Below are 15,519 nucleotides of genomic sequence, written 5' to 3'. Positions count from 1 at the left end.
ATTTACTTGCTACTTTATTAGGTACATCTGTTCAACTGTTCATTGAAGCAAATGTCTAATCAGCCAATCATATGTTTGACCTCGGAATGCATCACTAGGAGAAATGGTAGCAATATTTCTTCTGACAAGTCTTTTCTTACTCACCTAATATCACAATGCTTAATGTTTTCCTTATGAAACACAATAATACCCAGAGGAGGTGACGGACCTGTGACATTCACCTGCTGTTTGTCCAAGGGCCTCCAGAGCTTAGATCCCCATCAGACCTTGTAGTTCCTCAGAATCTCGCTTGGCTTTTGTCTAGATCCATCGAGGTATTCCCAGTGATTATTCTGGTATGCATCTTCTCCCATATTATGGGTCTCTGTCAATTTCCAGGAGATCTTTCATTTGAGAGCATCTTTGAACATTTTCTTGCTCTCAAAACTATTACTTCTTAAATTTGTTACATAGCTTAGCCACAGACGCTGAGGATTAACACATTTAAATGGTGTTTATTGAAGGAGTTACTCCATCACATACACACTAACACTTAGTAACGTTTATCGAGCAGTGCTTAAATAATTCTGAGAGTGATGTTCATTACTAAGTACTCTCTGACAGTTTCATTGTTGCAGTGAATAAAAGCTGATTGACTTCCCATTGCTCTGCACAGCTCAGTGAGCCGAGCAGAGCTGAATGCTGCAACCCCCCCCAGGCTGAAATGGATAGAGAGAGTCACTCCTCAGGTACCAGGCTGGTTTGCCTTGTGTTTGACTCTAGGTTGGGTTGCGTATGCAGAGCAAGACATGGTTGCTTGCTAGATACCCCCCAATCCAAATAATACAAATGTTCTCCAAATCATTTTGACCTTTCTAATTAACTTTAAGACAGAAGGAAGGAGAATATCCACTGTAATGTTACTATTTTTGCTGCAGTAAATCTGCTGCGTACTGGAAACGGTGTCCAGTTAATAGGCGCACACAAATTTGCAGGCTGGAGAACAAATTAACACAGTGCTGCTCTTGAACTTCCTCTGCTTTCATTCTGCAAGGATAATTAATACTTTCAAAATTTAGATCATGATAATGACAGGGTTAGGCCTGAAAATACTGATTTATAACATCCAATGTTAGCTGAAAATCTAGGAATGTTTGTCTGTCCGTTGTTTCTGTTGCCACAGCAACTGTCTTTATTGTCTCCTGCTCACCTTGTCTGCCTGGGGAGCTGGGGGCTCTGTGGCGGGTGGGCGGGCTCCAGGGGAGACGATGTGCCACAGTGGAAGCCACCAATCTGCTTTTCTTATACTCGCCTGCATCTTCCACACAGAACCTTCTGTCACTTTGCTGTCGTAAGGCCTCCTTAGATAATGCCCCTAGTACTAGTATACACAACACAATATTACTATCACTCTCAGAAAAAAGGGTAAAAATTTGTACCTTTGTTTGTCACTGGGACTGTACCCTTCTAATTGTACCTTTTAAGGTACAGAAATGGATGCTGAGGAACATCCCAGACCTACAAACCGCATTAATGTACCATAACTGGTACAGAAATGTTCCTCAGAGTCCATTTCTGTACCTTAAAAGGTACAATTACCTACAGCTAAGGGAACAATTGGCAGACCCGTGAGGGTACAGTCCCAGTGACAAGCAAAGGTACAAGTTTTTACCCTTATACTGAGAGTGCAAAAACAGCCAATCTTTACCTTCTGCATACAATCTCACATGTACCCAGGCTGCCTTCTTGTCTATTGCATTCCCTTTATTGTCAACCTATACTCCTTGGTAATGAAGTCGCTAAAAGCCATAATTCCTTGGGATGAAAAGGAGAAACCCTCCATACGAGCATAGAAGATTTGCATGAGTTTGCAAATCTGCAGGTAGCCTAACAACAGGCTCAACTGCCATGCAAATAACATGCAAATTGACATTACTCAGAGTCAATAGAGTGGGGGCATGGGAGAGAATATTTGGAGGGGCCAAAAAATGTTCACAGGTGTGTCTGTCTGCCTGCCTGCCTGCCTGTGTGTGTGTGTGTTTCTTTGTGTGTATGTTTTTCTCCCCCAGAGTCTAAGCATCTCAATTTATCCCAACAGACGTGCTGTTCTTGGAAACACAAACGATGACATCATAATGCAGCTAAGAGTTTGCTGTTGCAGAGACAATGGTGTCCTGTCCCTGAGGAGGAGGCCCCAGATGAAAGGTTCCTTACACTCGCACAAACAACAGAAGAACTCCATTGCTGCATCTCTTGTTTTACCTCATTCTCCTGCATATCCTAAATCATCTCTTGCTGCAGGGCAGGCCCAGCTCTTGATGGAGCATGTTGGGGGAAGAAAGAGAGAGATTTACAAAAAACTATGGAAGACATGGGCCTTATTGTCAATGGACAATAACCAGCATCTGGAACAAAATCAGACCTGACCCCCTCAGGCACACAGCTGCTGTACTGATCTTACTGGTGCAGATTCCCTCAAAGGGCTATGCCTTATTCAGACATTCTTGATATGACATTTACATTTGGGTAATCGATGAGATGCATGTAAAATCTACTGAGATGACTCTCTTGACAGCATCTTTGATTGTCTTTCAGTTGCTTGGTTTCCAATGTTCTGAGGTTGAAATTAGTGCCTATATATCATTCATGCCTATATCATTTGAATAGATGTTTATTACTGCACGTTGTTGTAGTGTTCACAATGTAACATTTAAAGAAATCTCTGTTTAGTTGAAGTGTGATGGGTTGGCACCCCATCCTAGGTTATTCCCTGCCTTGTGCCCGTAGCTTCAGGGAAAGGTTCCAGACCCCCGCTACCCTGCATAGGTTAAGCGGGTATCGAAAATGGATGGATAGATGTTTAATTGAAATGTATATAAAAGAATTTGTATGTATGCAGAGATTTTATTTGTAATATTCTAAATTTTACTGTTGCTTCAAATTCATATAACTGCATGTGTAAAAATATGCAAACCACAAAATGAACCCAATCAACAATGAATATTTATAATAATTATAATCATATATGTACATAATTGGGAACCAAATTATTCAAAGAAAACTGGTCAGCTCAGCCTTACCCATCCTGCTTAATGTAATGAGCAGTGCTATTTTGTAAAAACCTACAGAAGAATGACATAAACACACATTACTCTGGCGGGCATTTAAAATCCAAAAACCATTTTGGAATCATCAGTCTGCCGTAAAACAAAATGTCAGTATGTGGAGAAAACGTAAAAGCTGCGGGCCTCTATTACAGCAGCTCATGTTAGTGTTCAAACCTGAGCAGTACAGCAGTAACAAGCAACAGCATTCACAGGAAATTAACCAGATGAAAACATTGATGCTTGACTTCAATAGACCCCCTGAATGATTGTTTAGTCTTTTGGAAGCATATGCTTCCTACCTATGAGCCAAAATCAAAGACATTGGAAATAAAATCATACTACCTTCAATCAAAATAACCTTATCCCAACCACTGGGCATGCAAATTCTCTGTTGGCCATTCGTACAATAAATTGGGACTTGCCTCTTCGCCTACCCCATCTTACCCTCCATAGCTTGGGAGTAGCAGTGCAGGATCAGGCAGTGTGTGGTGCCCCAGGAGCTGGGTGGTAAGGGCCCACAGACATGTGGCTGTTCTGCTGAGGTCAGGGTTTGAACAGGCGATCCTGGGCACAGAGGCTCAGCCTGCGGAACGGAGCCGCTCAGCACCCCCTGCTCATTGGAGTCTCATGGATCGGGTCTTCCGGATTTTTCTACCCTGTCATACTTTATAATCATGTCCTCATGTTCTCCTACTGGTTGTTGGTTGTACTGCCTTGCCTTCACCCCCCCCCCCCCCCCCCCCCCCCACAGGCTGTGTGAGAGCATCATGGGGGCGTGTGGGAGGAAAGCGCTGTCAGGTCTCCAGCTGCCAGTGGCCTTTGTGCCGCTGTGCATTTATTACTGCCTTTACAGAACAACACGACTGTGAAGAAGGAAAACTGGGCTTCCTGGGGTTAATAAAACATACCCACACCTGTCTGACTGTAATTCTGGCAAGAACTATTTTCCTCCAAAAGGGGGAGACGGTGAGTGACCTTTATTTGCACAGCTGTGGGTTTCCCTAAGCAAAATTTGTCTGGTAGATTTGAAAAGTGTGTTCATAATGACACATAGAAATTATTGTCATTTGTGAAGATATACACTATGCTGCACACACAGATAATAAATCCTATATAATATAAAGTTATAGATATTGTTGACTTTTGGATGAATTCTGAAGGTAAGATCTGGTACATATTCTCCATGATGTGTGTGTGTGTGTGTGTGTGTGTGTGTGTATAAAGAAAATATTTAAATATTACATAAATGTTGTAGTTTATCTTTACTTTTTAATATATATTTTATATATCTTTTTGGTACAGATAAAAAGATCTTGAATATTGAAGGTCCTGTGGTATACAAATAGCATAAAATGAAGAAAAGCTGAATTTCCCAAAATCATTTCAGGTAAGCGCTTGTCTCCGTTTTCATGTTAATGCCCCTTTAGTGAGAGCGTGAGAACTGAAGGAACAAACACCTCTGGAAGTCACACATGCACGATCCTGACGCCGTCGGCTTATTTGCACATCAGACCCTTTGAGCAGGGAGTGTGTCCTGGCTGCCTTTCCTGCCCAGATACAAGGAATGTGTCACACTATAAACTCTCCTTCAAACTGGTGGTAAGGGAAACGGGGCACGGCCCCCTTCATAAAACCGGGATTTCTTCAGTGCGAGAGTGCAAAGGGAATTTCTCGCTTTTCGCATCTGTATCAGAACTCGCCAGTATCAACAGTCAGTAAAACCGTGTATCAATAAAACAAAGTCACCATGGAGCTCAAGTGCTAAACAATAAACAAACGCATGCGATCCCCCAGTTACTCCATACAAGCTAATAAAACCGTGGAACGGACCTTTTTCTGCTCTTTCCCACCTCCAAAGGTGGAAGGATTAGTGAACAGCAGGTTGTATGTCCTAACTGCTGAACAGGGGCGCCATGAGAGGAGTTAGGATGACCAATATGATATGCCTTCATGGGACCCAATATGATATTCCTTCATGGGGCCCAATATGATATGCCTTCATGGGGCCCAATATGATATGCCTTCGTGGGACCCAATATGATATGCCTTCGTGGGGCCCAATATGATATGCCTTCATGGGGCCCAATATGATATGCCTTCATGGGACCCAATATGATATTCCTTCATGGGACCCAATATGATATGCCTTCGTGGGGCCCAATATGATATGCCTTCATGGGGCCCAATATGATATGCCTTCATGGGACCCAATATGATATGCCTTCGTGGGACCCAATATGATATGCCTTCGTGGGGCCCAAAATCTCTAGTGGTGGCCCTGATACTGAAACAATATATTTTTGTAGAAAAACCCATGAATGAAACCTTAATGCATTTTCTTAATACATTGATTGAAACATGACACCAGGTGCCCATTGCCGTCTCCTGATGTGGATTTGCATGTGCCGTACTCCTTATAGGCCTACACCGTGTAGAACCTATTATGGGATGAAATGTTACCGGCAACTGTTGCTTTGTTTGAATAATATGAAAGTCAACACATACATAATACATCACCACACATCTAAGATAGCAGGTATAGGAACACAAAGAAAAAACTATAATGAAACAAAATTTATTAAAATATATATATTACAGAGAATTGCTCCATGTGGTACTGTGTACTGTGTATTTTGTCTTGTTGTGTGGTTTTGTCAGGTGCAGTCTCGCAAGCAATTTTCTTTCAGGGCAATATAAGTTTTCTGCTGCCGATTTAGATTACAAAACCTCAACTCCCAGGCCTTTAGGATAATTAAAACTACCAATTAAAATAACTTATAGCTTAATAATCTTAATTTTGTATGCATTTTTATACGTCCAGTACTTTTGTTACAGTTCTACCTTGTTGTTATTGCACAGTCTGGAGTATCGGAAGTTTCATTTCGCTGCCAGTGAACCAATACGTTCATGCGTGTGACAAATAAAATTCTTGAATCTTGTGCGCCATCTAGCGAACTATTGACAACACATTGTCATGGAGTCGCAGGGAACATTGTCGTTCGAACACGAAGCCAATACTGTATGTGCTTACCTGGCGAGCAATCAAATTTCAGAAAAAAATATTAAACGATATTTAAAGTTTTTTTTGTTTCCTTCAAAAACACACCAACTAATAACGCAAAGACGTGGATTGCGCTAATGGAGCAGTAGGAACTGTCAGATACCGAAAGAAAACGCGACCTGATTAAGATAAATATATGCACAACAGAGATTTAATTGTTTTGTCAGAAATGTAATTACTTATATTATAAAACGTGAGCCGCTGGATTTCACCGGTAATCAGACTGTTTAGTGATTTTATTGACCTGAAGAACAAATCAGATTCCTGAAAATGAAAAATAAATAAAAAACACTTCTTAAACTACTAATAGCTGCAAAAATTTATCTACAACATCTGTAGGCCTATGAATAATACATATCTGAAATTAATAGATGCATGCTCAATTCGTATTGAAAATAAATTGCACCCAGTAAGTTTGGAATGTATGCGAACATTTACACGTACATATTATTTACAGGATATACGTTAATTAACTTATTTGCAGCCTGGGTTAATTGACTTTTAATGGAAACCACTTGAAGGCGGTTCGGAGTTGCTATGGAAACTGGCGTAAACAATGTGGCACGCTGGAGGCTGCGCAGGAGCGCGGAGGGCGGAAGGGAGCCGGGGATCGGCGTCGGGCGACAGCTCGCTCCAGTGTAATGATAATGTACGGTGGATTTAAATGACAAGACGAGATCATTGTTAAGCTGTTAAAAATCGATGGTAAGACCCTCGTTTTTTGATCATCACGGATAAAATGTCTATTTGCTTGTTTCTATAGTGTCACTAATAGTACGATCCCGGGTTCCTCAGCCATAAGCAGCCTATGGTAAATTCACACCTCGCATTATCTCTTGGTGCAGAGTACCTCTTTTAATATCTGGCTTATATAAGGTTTTTCTGCAGCTTGTTTATAGATTCGATTCTGTACGAATAAAATCATTTAAATGAAGTTAGTGGTTTATTTTGTCTTTGCTATGACTCTGCGTAGCCCTGATGCTACGATGGTCGCCGCATCAGTCTGGGTCTGTAATGTGGAAGTCGCCTTGAATGTACCAGGAACGTGTAGCTGCGTAATCTTTGCAAGTAACGGTATGTGACACCCGTGTCTCTAGAATGACTGTTGTTTCCATGATAGCGCGCAGATTTGTGGGTATACTGGTCGGTTTACATTGCGCAGTGCTATTGTGTCTGAGTATAAGGCAACGTACGTGTCTTTGGGATACAATGTGACTACAGATAATGACAAGTGTGGACAAGGTTACCCAACAGCAAACTAAAACCAGAGAATACAATGGAGGAGGTGTCCCTCAAATAATTTTGTATGGTTATACGTGGTATACAGTGTCTTTGTAAATGTTTAACCATGTCCTTTACCCTGTCCTTTACAGGTGTCAGAGATACCCACTGCACACCACTGCACAGTGACAGACCAGCTCCTTAAAGGCTGGCAGACAGACACATAGGAGCAAGTGCCAGGGGACAACAGGATTTGAAGGACACATCCGAGGCTGTAGTGAAAGGTGTAGGCCAGGGATGAGAGCAGTGACCCTGTGACACTGACAGCTGGTAGAACATGGAGGCCCCTGTCTGCAGGGTGGGGGTCAGCCTACCTGGCAATGTCTGCGGTAAGGCTTGGAAATAGCTTCCTGTTTCATAGGGGAATTCCACGAAATGAAGTAATTCCACATTTGCTGTATTAGCAATCTACGCCAGATAACTAAAGTGTTATATTATTCATAGTTAATATATTGAGCATTTTGATGTTGTCTTTCCAAGCCTGTGGGTCACATTATCAGCAGTTTGGTGTAAATATTGCACATTGTTAACGTTAACACATCCATTAAAAGAAAACAATTAGGAATACATTTCGCGGCTATTACTAGGATCAGAGAAACACCAATCATTTTCATTAAATTAAGTTTTACTCTCCATAAACCTCTAGTACAAGTTCAAATTAGCAGTAAAACCTAGGTCCTATTTTCTGTCCATGCTGCATATAAAAGATATATTCTCAAATCACCCATTCACATGATATAGTCGAATAAAAAATGGAAGGATCACTTCCTGTCAAGGATAACGACTTCTGTGGATCTTTTGTTGTTATTTCTGGCTTCTATATGTGTCACATTTCAAGTTTAACAATTGATTCTCTTACATTGTACTGAATGCAATTTGTGTGTGTGTGTGTGTGTCATAGTGGTTAGCACTCACACCTTTGGGACCAGGGACTGAGTCTCTATTGCGGTTCCATGTGTGCATGTTCGTCCTGTGTCATCGTGGGGTTTCTCTCCTACAGTCCAAAACATGCTGAGATTAATTGGAGTTACCAAATATGTGTCAGTGAATGGTGTGTGCATATACCCTAACTGGGTTGGTGCCCCCTCCTAGGTTGTTCCCTGCCTTGTACCTGTTCCCTCTGGGATAGGCTCCAGATCCCTTGTGAGCATGGATAGTACAAGCAGTTATAGAAGATGGATGTATAAATTCTTTTTTCAGTGCCTGTATGTTTATCTGCACGTGATACAGCACCACCTGCTGACGGAAGGGTGAAGCGTAATTTGCCAACCCTGCCCATCATCAACCCAGAGCGACTGCGGACAGCCAAAGCCATCGTGGACAAGGCTGTGAAGGTGTGGACCTCAGCATCGCCACAAAGCCTAGTTTACCTGTTTCCCAGAGGAGATGACCTCCGTCTCCCCTTTCCCTCAGCTGCGGAAGGTGTTCTCCGTGCAAGGGCCGTACCCTGTGGTGCGTGCCAACCTGCGGGCACGGGGCTGGGTGGAACGCCACATACCGCACCCAAACCCCCTGGCGAGATGCCGCCACAGGGATGAAGAAGATGAGGACAATAGGGATGACAGCGACGGTGATGGTAAGGATTATAAAAATACATTTACTGTTCATTCGCTTGTAAACTGATACACATGTGCAAAATAAATGGCACTTTTCCACTGCCATACAGGAACCAGGCCGTACCCAAGCCGTACCTCAAAGAAAGACTGGTTACAGCACAGTTCCTGCTCGCTTCGAGTTTCTACTGCAGAAGGGTCGGCTTGGTAAAGGTGTTGCTGGGTTTGGAGAGCGAGAGTGATGTAAAACCAAAGAGTCACACGGCGTACATCTTGATTTACTATGTCGTCATTTCCTAGCACATCTATGAAAGTCGCTGTGTTATGCAAGCATCAAACGCTAACAGAATTAGCATTCGCTTGTGTAAATTTGCATTTCAAATCCATTGTTCATCCATTCTATAGTACTTTTTAAAGTTAAGTTGGAAATTGTCAGATTCTGAGTTTTGCATTGCGATGTGCGGCACTACTAAAAATGAATAATACGTAGAATATACTCATTTTCCTTCAGACAATCCATGCACAGAACACCGGAATCTCTGTGCTTTCCGGCCAAACACCTCGGTTTGGTCATGCTTTCGGCTAGCAAGCAGGCCAGGTCAGCACAGGTACAGCTTGCATACTTTGCAGTGGAAAAGCAGCAGGTCATGCTACAGGTCAGGTACGGCTTGGTTCTTGCTGGCAGTGGAAAAGCGCTTTATATAGTGTCCTAGCTGGCTCAACAAATGTCTGTACAATATGACCTACCTCCCGCTCATGCTTGGCCCCAGACAGCCCTGAGGTGGTGGAAAAACCCGGCAACTCTGATGACCTATTTGACCTCATGGTAAGCCTCTCCTCCAGCTGCAATACCCCCAAGTTACTCACTATACGTTTTAAACCTTTAATCTGCTCTTAGTACCCCCTTGTTTCTTTGCGTTCAAATTGAGCCATGGCTAAAATCAAATTACGCAAATGAATTTAATTGCAAACTCTATTTTATGAAATAATGCAGATATTAGTGACAAAAATACCAATGATAATTCTAAGTGTAAATGAATATATTCTCTGCGGAACACCAATAACAACAGCAGAAATGTAACCTTGATTAAGCAGAGACGTGATGTAATGAGTTATTTTTGGTCTAATCTTTTTTTGCCTACTTTTAATCGTCCTCTTCTTTCACCTCTTTCAAGTCTCGTCTGGTTCGTAATGAAAGCACGTATTTCTACTGGACGACAAGGAGAGATGAGATCGACTGTCATTCGCTGCGGAAGGAGCAGATGACCAATCACTATGCAAAGGCGGGCAGCTTCACTACCAAGGTCGGCAGAAAAAGCTCGCTCTGTTATTCCAGCTTCTGAGTGAGGCTTTGTTTTGTTTTTTTGCGGTGAAGAGGCAATGGAGGCAGTAATGGGCTGAACCGTCTGTGCCCCCCGCCCCCCCCTTCACAGGTTGGTTTATGTGTGAACCTGAGGAGCCTTCACTGGTTTGACAAGGCCGACCCCGACACCTTCTTCCCACGCTGCTACAGGCTTGGGGCGGAGGACGAGAAACAGACCTTTATCGGTCAGACTTTTGTATAAAGCTGCCTTTTCTCTAGTCCCCCTTCAGAATGCCTCACCTTCAAAGCCAACTGTGTAACATCTGCCCTTTGTTCAGGTCACCATCCCCCCCATATGATTACATTGTTGCATATTCCCCTGCAGAGGACTTCCGCAGAACAGCGTGCACCAGCCTTTTGCAGGCTGTTGTGGAGAGAGGCCCTGGGGAGCAGAGAGGGGGGGTGGTGCCTGATCCCAGCCAATCACAGTGTATGACGGAAACAGCCCTCAACTTATAGCTGCACGCTACATACAGCATTATACATGCTTGCACAAAAGTGTTCTGAGGGCAGAACAAAAAAAAATGATTGGTTCAGAGAGAACCAATCTGATTGTAGAGGAGGCAGGACCAATACATCAGGTTGGTTAATCCTGCCTCCTGTAGTTGCTTGGACACACCTTTTACAAGCTAACTGGTCATCTCTCTGAACCAATCATTTTTTGTTCTGCCCTCAGAACATTTTTGTGTAAGTAAAACTCCTATGAGCATTGCACACACAATGTATACTCCATTAACCGTAAGTTAATTCACTGAGAAAAGATATCACATAACCTCTCATTCCATCTTCACCCTCAGGTCAAAAGAAGTCGAATAAGCACAGAGCCTTGACAATGGCTGGGCCTAGAATGATTGACACCGCCTTAAACGTGTGCCAGGACTTTCTGGACAGCCTGGATCACTGTGACATTGATATTGCCAGAGAAACACCTTCTCTCACAGAACAGCAGTGGGCGGAGTTTATTTACAACTATTACCTCATTATACAGTGAGTGTGCTGTTCATTTTAATATTATATAAATTCCGTGATTGTACTCGTCATTGCCTGTCTTCCCCATGTCACCTTATATTCTAGCCCAACAGCAGAATATGATAATGATGATGGAAAAAGTTCCTGAGGGCATCAGAAGGTGCCACTAAAAATGCTGCTGTACTAGAGGAAGCCATAATTACCATTATATATACTAGATAACTGACTGGTAAATAACTTAAGGTTAGCATGTTCAAATATTTTAAATACATTATAAATTCATTGCATATGTGACACTGGACTGGTCTCTAAATCTGCTTAAGTAGCTTTATCAGACCATAAAGCTCAAAATAAGTACAATTCTAAAAACAGAAGAAATACTTCAGTGAATTACTGGGCACTTTTTTTTTACTTACTTGGTGTTTTGCTGCATAGAAAAATGATCATATATCCATTTTCCTTTTTCTCATTTTGGCTGGCTGACAAAACACACACATAGCATGCAGGTTATTTACAGTATGAGAGTGTTATTCTACTACGTGGTGAAAGTAAAGAAACATGTGTGACACAGCCGCTGTTTTAAGTGAACATTTGCAAAGTAGCTATTTACTCATGGCCGGCCACCACTGAGCCACGGACACTCGTGCTGGACTAAGGTATATGGGTTCAGGGATAGCAGGCAATGGACCAAACCACTGTGAGGCAGAGGGGGGATGAAATCTTTTGAAATGTAAAAATGTATTGCTCTGCGTTTATAATTTGCACAAGTACATGTACAGATGCTCCTTTACTTCCAAACTTTCAACTTATGAACTTTTAGACATACAAACAAAGAGGTCTGTAAATCCAAACTGCGTTCGTTGGGCTTCCTGTCCGCAACATCAAATTTTGTTCTGCGCGCCAATTCCGCCTAGTACGACTTCTGGCCACTACTCCCGCTGCGCAGCAGCGTAGCGTGCATACTCCCAGCATCCTAGTTCTTTGTACTTGCGTATACCCTTAAAATGATGTTGAATAACGACTTACGAACATTTCAAGTTACGAACGGCCGTTCAGAACGTAACTCATTCATAAGTAGAATTAAGTATATTACTTAAAATTACATAGTTAGGTTTAAAATGATATATTGGGGGGAATGTCCCCCATTAAAGGGGGTCCTGACCCCCCCTGTATCCCCCAGGATTTATGCCTTTGGCCCATCCTGTCGCATCATGTTTCACCCAGACTCACTGTCCCTCATTTCCGCAGCAACGGCGTGACGATGGATGACAGCGCTCGGTACACAGACCGCTGTCGGGCGATGCTGCAGAGGCTGCGGAAGGTCTGTCCCCAGCTGGAAACAGACGGAATCCACAACATCTGGATCGTTAAGCCCGGGGCCAAGTCACGAGGCAGGGGTGCGTCTTCTAAGGCAAAGAGCACAGGCATCGGTGCAGAGAGCACAATAGCAGCACTCGAAAAAAGATACAACCATGTGTAATTATTGAAAATGACATGACTGAGTCTCCGTGATACTCAAGCTGGACACGTACTTTAGGACAGGTTCCATATTTAGTTTTAAGGTATGGTTGTCTAGTGATTCCGCACAAGTGAGTGGCTGCCTAATAATCTCTGCACTATCAGAGGAAAGTGATAAAATCATGCAATGTAGTGAAGTCGCAGCGAGGCTGTAGATTATGACAACAGACCGCGGGGCTCCTTCCCTCACACAGGCATCCTGTGTTTTAAACATCTGGACGATATCTTGAAGCTGGTAGACAGTGATCCTGCTTTGATCAAGGACAGCAAGTGGGTGGTACAGAAATACCTGGAGCGCCCCCTTCTGATTCATGGCACCAAGTTTGACCTGCGACAGTGGTTCCTGGTGACGGACTGGAATCCCCTGACCGTGTGGTTCTACAATGAGTGCTACCTGCGCTTTTCCACCCAGCCGTACTCCGTAGAAACACTGGACAGGTGAGCAAGGAGCTAGCATGTGGTTGGGCAGCATTGGGCATGAGGCAGGGCTACCCCCCAGGACAGGATACCAGTCCATCACAGGGCACCCTCTCGCACACATGCAGTCACATGCTGTCAGCCATTTAAGGATTGCCACTCACCCTTGTCAGGCACCTTGGAGTGACTAAAATTCCTATAATGCACTGTATTTTGTCTGCATTGTTTTTTTTACTGCACTGCTGCTTTGTCCTTTATTTTCACTGTTTTTTGTACTCTTGTTCCCCCGTGCACCTGTCCCCTTCCCTGACACAAGAATTCCGCCGTGTTCCTTAGAATACGTGACAATAAAACGTGAAAACTGGTAGAAACCCTCAGAATGTTGCGAGAACCACATACACAGAACACATGGATGGATGGTCTGAGAAGATTTCCTTTAAGAATTCAGTCACATCAGTGACCTGGAGTGCAGAATACTTATTTTTTTAAAAATCAGACTTTTTTAAGGCAATTAAACTGACAGATAGCTTTGGAAATGTAGTGAGTTTGTAACAGTAAAACGATGCCAAATGCAGCATGGGCTGATGTTACAGTAAGTGACAAACCTCTGCTGTCCTTCTTTCTGTGTCCCATCACAGCTCAGTTCACCTGTGTAACAACTCCATCCAGAAACACTTCCCACCGTCTCAGCATCGCCACCCGGAGGTGCCCGAGGACAACATGTGGTCCTGTGAGCAGTTCCGGTCTTTCCTGGGTCGACAGGGCCGAGGGGCCCAGTGGGAGGACATTGTGGCCCCGGGCATGCGCCAGGCAGTGGTGCATGCCCTGCAGACGGCGCAGGACCTGGTGGAGTCCCGGCAGGGCAGCTTTGAGCTTTATGGCGCCGACTTCATGCTGGGGCGAGACCTGAGGCCTTGGCTCATCGAGATTAACGCCAGCCCAACCATGGCGCCCTCCACGGCTGTGACGGCCCGTCTGTGTGCCGCTGTGCAGGAGGACACGCTGCGGGTGGTGCTGGACCGCCGTCTCGATCGCAATGCCGACACGGGCGGGTTCGAACTCATATACAAGCAGGTGGGGCGCCAGCAAATACTCACGATTGCAAGGCGGCACGCTTGAGTCTCAGCCACTGACACCTCCCTGCCTTTCCTTCTCAGCCAGCTGTTGAAGTCCCGCAGTACGTGGGGGTGAGCTTGCTTGTGGAGGGAGCTTCCCTAAAAAGATCTCGCGCACCCCATCAGGGGAGCCCTGTCCTCCATGAGCCCTCGTCCATCCCCCAGCCTCGTGCCAAGCACCCAGGCCAAAACACGGCCGTGAAAGGTGGAGAAGCGGCCGGCAGACCTGGGAAAACCGCAGAGAAACTGGCAGAGCCACCCCGGACTGCATCCTACAGCAACACCATTGCGGTGCCAAGATGCTCCTTCCCTGGCAAGGAGAACCACAGGGAATGGAAAGGGACAGTGCCTGCCCAGAGCCCCATGAGAGGCCGGGGAGGTTCAGTGCTTGGGCGGCGGCTCTACTTCTCTCCTATCAGGGCCACCCCCAAAATCACAGGACATTCCAGCCGCAGCACAGAGTTCAAAAAGCCAAGATGCGTGAGTTTCTCCAGCACAGACGTCCCGCAAAGGCAGCTAGGCCGGGCGTATCGCTCTCTGGACACAATGCGGCACACTTACCGCAGCCGCATGTCCCACACCGGCCGCCTGTGGCTGCCCACCCCCACAGCCCCACCGCGGGCTCCCCACAGACTCCCCACCCTGTACACCCCAATCCCACCACTAGGGGTCAGCCCGCAGATGGATGTGTTGAGTGCTGCTCACACCACAGCCCATGAGGTGCCAATCTCACACACCAGCCCCCAGCTGCGTCAGGTGCTGCCTCTGAAACAGATCACAGCCAGGTGTAAAGAGGGTGGCAGCCGCAAGTCCAATTAAAAACTACCTAGTATAATAACCTAAACTAGGCACTGAAACACTGGGGGGCACCATATGGCTCAGTAAGTTAGACCTCTGGGGGTGGTGACAGTACTGCACCATATTCTCTCTCTTATGGGGTATCCCAAGACAAAGGCAAAGGTGTCCAAGGTGCTGTTAGAGTAGCATGGTGTGCTTTCATTTTTAAATCATGATTAAAATTGTGATTAATCGTATACCTCAGCTGTACATGTCGCAATGCCATCAAGACTTTGAAGTCTGTATAGTCAGTATAATAATTAAATTCAATTTAAATCTTTGCATGATGTTTGTCACGTGTGAAGGGAGAGACAACCCA

General features: G+C 44.5%; 1 protein-coding gene and 1 long non-coding RNA gene across 4 annotated transcripts; one reads left to right on the top strand and one right to left on the bottom strand.

The window, feature by feature from the left end:
• Window positions 1-688: 688 nt before the first annotated feature.
• Window positions 689-15,480, top strand: ttll3 (tubulin tyrosine ligase-like family, member 3). 3 transcript variants are annotated; one of them, XM_072712921.1, is made up of 16 exons: window positions 689-728; window positions 2,078-2,184; window positions 3,838-4,052; window positions 4,389-4,473; window positions 7,521-7,757; window positions 8,659-8,762; window positions 8,842-9,004; window positions 9,752-9,807; window positions 10,157-10,285; window positions 10,415-10,529; window positions 10,670-10,774; window positions 11,142-11,331; window positions 12,562-12,710; window positions 13,026-13,269; window positions 13,887-14,322; window positions 14,406-15,480. In XM_072712921.1, the coding sequence occupies exons 5-16, from the start codon at window positions 7,706-7,708 to the stop codon at window positions 15,180-15,182; spliced, it is 2,520 nt and encodes an 839-aa protein (XP_072569022.1). In that variant the 5' UTR covers window positions 689-728; window positions 2,078-2,184; window positions 3,838-4,052; window positions 4,389-4,473; window positions 7,521-7,705; the 3' UTR covers window positions 15,183-15,480. The 3 variants fall into 3 exon arrangements, with proteins under 3 accessions (XP_072569022.1, XP_072569023.1, XP_023661301.2); XM_072712922.1 differs by lacking the exon at window positions 689-728 and having other exon boundaries at window positions 1,956-2,184; XM_023805533.2 differs by lacking the exons at window positions 689-728; window positions 2,078-2,184; window positions 3,838-4,052; window positions 4,389-4,473 and adding an exon at window positions 6,555-6,852.
• LOC111840571 (uncharacterized) lies at window positions 9,728-13,980 on the bottom strand. The gene is made up of 5 exons (XR_011991925.1): window positions 13,854-13,980; window positions 12,544-12,719; window positions 11,730-11,792; window positions 10,124-10,191; window positions 9,728-9,824 (listed from the first exon to the last, which is right to left on the bottom strand). It is a non-coding gene; the product is annotated as an uncharacterized lncRNA (long non-coding RNA).
• Window positions 15,481-15,519: the final 39 nt, after the last annotated feature.

The sequence above is a fragment of the Paramormyrops kingsleyae genome, chromosome 6 (genome assembly GCF_048594095.1).
Source record: "Paramormyrops kingsleyae isolate MSU_618 chromosome 6, PKINGS_0.4, whole genome shotgun sequence".
Taxonomy (NCBI): Eukaryota; Metazoa; Chordata; class Actinopteri; order Osteoglossiformes; family Mormyridae; genus Paramormyrops; species Paramormyrops kingsleyae.
The sequence above is the reverse complement of the archived record's forward strand: the minus strand, read 5'-3'. Positions and strand labels throughout refer to the sequence as shown.